This window comes from Nicotiana tabacum, chromosome 8 (genome assembly GCF_000715075.1).
Source record: "Nicotiana tabacum cultivar K326 chromosome 8, ASM71507v2, whole genome shotgun sequence".
Classification (NCBI taxonomy): domain Eukaryota; kingdom Viridiplantae; phylum Streptophyta; class Magnoliopsida; order Solanales; family Solanaceae; genus Nicotiana; species Nicotiana tabacum.
The window spans coordinates 64,307,623-64,310,357 of NC_134087.1; the positions used below are offsets into that span (position 1 = coordinate 64,307,623).

At 36.0% G+C, this 2,735-nt stretch overlaps 1 protein-coding gene across 1 annotated transcript; it reads right to left on the minus strand.

Moving 5' to 3' along the window:
• Positions 1 to 954: 954 nt before the first annotated feature.
• LOC107791925 (uncharacterized) lies at positions 955 to 2,218 on the minus strand. Its single transcript, XM_016614081.2, has one exon. It carries the CDS (start codon positions 2,116 to 2,118, stop codon positions 1,360 to 1,362), a length of 759 nt encoding a protein of 252 aa, XP_016469567.1. The 5' UTR covers positions 2,119 to 2,218; the 3' UTR covers positions 955 to 1,359.
• Positions 2,219 to 2,735: the final 517 nt, after the last annotated feature.

The window sequence follows — 2,735 nt, forward strand, 5'->3', positions numbered from 1 at the left end:
GAGAAATAAACATACACCTATGATCCTAGCTAGGACCAATAACTCTCTGCAGCTCGATGGATTTATTTTGAAATTTAATAGTTTTTATGATTTGAAGTTAATATATACTCCATCCGCTTCACTTTAATTAACTTTTTCTGGTTCTTTTCACACATATTAAACAATTCATCTATTAGTATTAATTAACCATAAAAATTGACCATATTAACTTTAAGGTATTCTTTGGAAATATAACAAAATACTCCTAGGCTCTTTACTCCAAGGACAACTTTAAAGAAAAAAAATTAATTTCTTCTTGATATCTGAAACAATCAGATATTGTGAACCACAAAAAGTCAAAAAATTAATTAAAGTGGAGCGGAGGAAGTAATAATAAATAATTAGAGTGCAGGAATAAAGAAGCCTTCATGTAACTCTCGAATGGTAAAGTTATCGGAGTACTAGATATTATGCTTGAAGTAAAAGGCCATTGACTGTTCATCATTTAAATTTGTACACTTAATTATAAATAAAATCTGTAACTTTTCACATTGATAAATATAGTTAATTTATTACGAGAACTTTTATGAAGTAACTTACGCAGTTATGCTAGCTCTATGTAATGAGTAACTTGACCTAGCCATTATGATTTATGAGCAACCAAGTTCTCTTTGTAACTAGATCTTTTCTTTTCTCTGGAAGTGCGACGATACATATATACATACAAACATGTAACGACTTGAAAAGCGTCATATTTGATATGTACCAATAAATACCACGAAACGAATGAAGAGAGAATAAATTATATTTCAAGTCTATAGAAATAGAAGTAAATCCATAGTCTACAAACACCACACACACACACACACACACACACACACATATATATATATATATATATATATATATATATATATATATATATATATATATATATATATATATATATAGAAAGAGAAAATACTTTAGCCAAAGAGACAACATAAGTGCTCCATTTAGTTATGCTTTGGCCACCAATGAGTTATCAGTTGACACCTGCGAATATTTGAAACTTGCTTAAAATGACATGGTGATTAATACCACATGAAGAATTTTTTTCCTTTATATGTAAAATTATCCCTAGCTAGCTAGCTCGCTAAAAAGATACTTATTTCTTTAACTAAGATAGTGATGTCTGCACTCTGCTCATTTCTAGCAAAGGCAAAGAAACATATATACTTTCCGGCAAAAAGGTGGTATAAGAAAACCGGAAAGATCATTACGTACATTAATTACCCTAATAACCCATATTATCCCATTGGGTCAAAATCAGCAACTAATATTGACCTAGCTGCTGGTTAAACCAAGTAATAGTATAGTATTAGTAGGACTTATTTTTGGTTAAAAATTCCAGAGGTAGGAATGCTGAGAAAAATGTTCATCTCCATTGCCACTGTCCTCATACCCATGTTCATCTCCATTACTATTTGTTGTTCTTGTTGGAAAATGTAGTGGTGAGTAAAGGTTACTTGACAAAGTATCCAGTCCAGGGTAATATCCAAAATCAAAATTATTAGTCCCAATAGCTGGTGAAGGAGGTGCGGCTGCAGGAGGAAGAGAAGAAATATGTGGTGGTGGAGCAGCCGCAGCAGCAGCAGCATTATTAGGATAATTCTCCAACATGTCTAAAAAGGACCAATCCACTGTAGTAGTGTTGCCCATGTGGCCTATTAAATCATGATCACAAGTTGACGATTGCGACGTCTCCTCATTCTCCATTTTCAACACGTGCGTATTTTGGACATGTGATGGTGGTGTTTCCTGTGTTGTAGTCTGTGGATACACGTATTCATTCGCAAACTGCGCCGCAACAACCTGTATCTCCGCCGGCGAAAGCCTCTGTCCGCCGGAAATATCAGGCGGATTCTCGGGAAAATTAAATTTGGCATTAGGGCCACGTAGACAAAACTGGGCTGCATCAAAAGCTCTAGCGGCCTTCTCCGCCGTATCATATGAGCCCAACCATATTCTCTCCCGGCTGTTGGGCAACCTCACTTCAGAAACCCATTTTCCCCACTTCCTCAACCGCACTCCTTTGTACTTAATTGGTTCGTTTCTCTGATTCTGATTCTGGCTCTGGCTCTGTCCCTGACCCTCCATAGATGCTTAGTTAAAAGGGTATAATGTTTTGTATATTGGACGTCCCGGGTGATCAAGAATGAGATTTTAGTCGAGGAGACCATTGGAGGGAAAATGGCTAAAAATTGTGTGTATATATATGGAGGCTATGGTTTGACCTCTGTCAAATGTCAAAATATGGTTCAAAGGCTCGAAGCGTGTGGGAAATTTGAATTTCAAGCTCTAAGTCCAAATGAGCGTAAAGAGAGTGTTCGGTGTTCCATATGTTACATGGCTCGGTGGAGAAACTAATGCTGAGATTATTAATGACGTCACCTCCTCAGCTTACGCGGGGGTTTCTGGTTTAGTCCACGAGAAATTTTATTTTGTGTCTAATACAATTTATGCTAATTGTATGAGACTCATTTTTGTCTCACAAATTTGTGGACCCCAATCTTACACTTCTGGGTCCATAGAAATTTGGGTCCACAAAACTGTGAAACATAAAACTTGACTCATACAACTAGTGTCAGTTGTATGAGAGACAAAATAAAATTTTCCTTTAGAAGTTTTATTTTGTGTCTCATACAACTTACACTAGTTGTATGAGGCTCATTTTTGTCTCACAAATTTGTGGACTCCAATCTTACACTTCTGGG

Coding starts and splice junctions, on each gene's coding strand:
- LOC107791925 (XM_016614081.2), bottom strand. CDS start 2,118: ATGGAGGGTCAGGGACAGAGCCAGAGCCAGAATCAGAATCAGAGAAAC.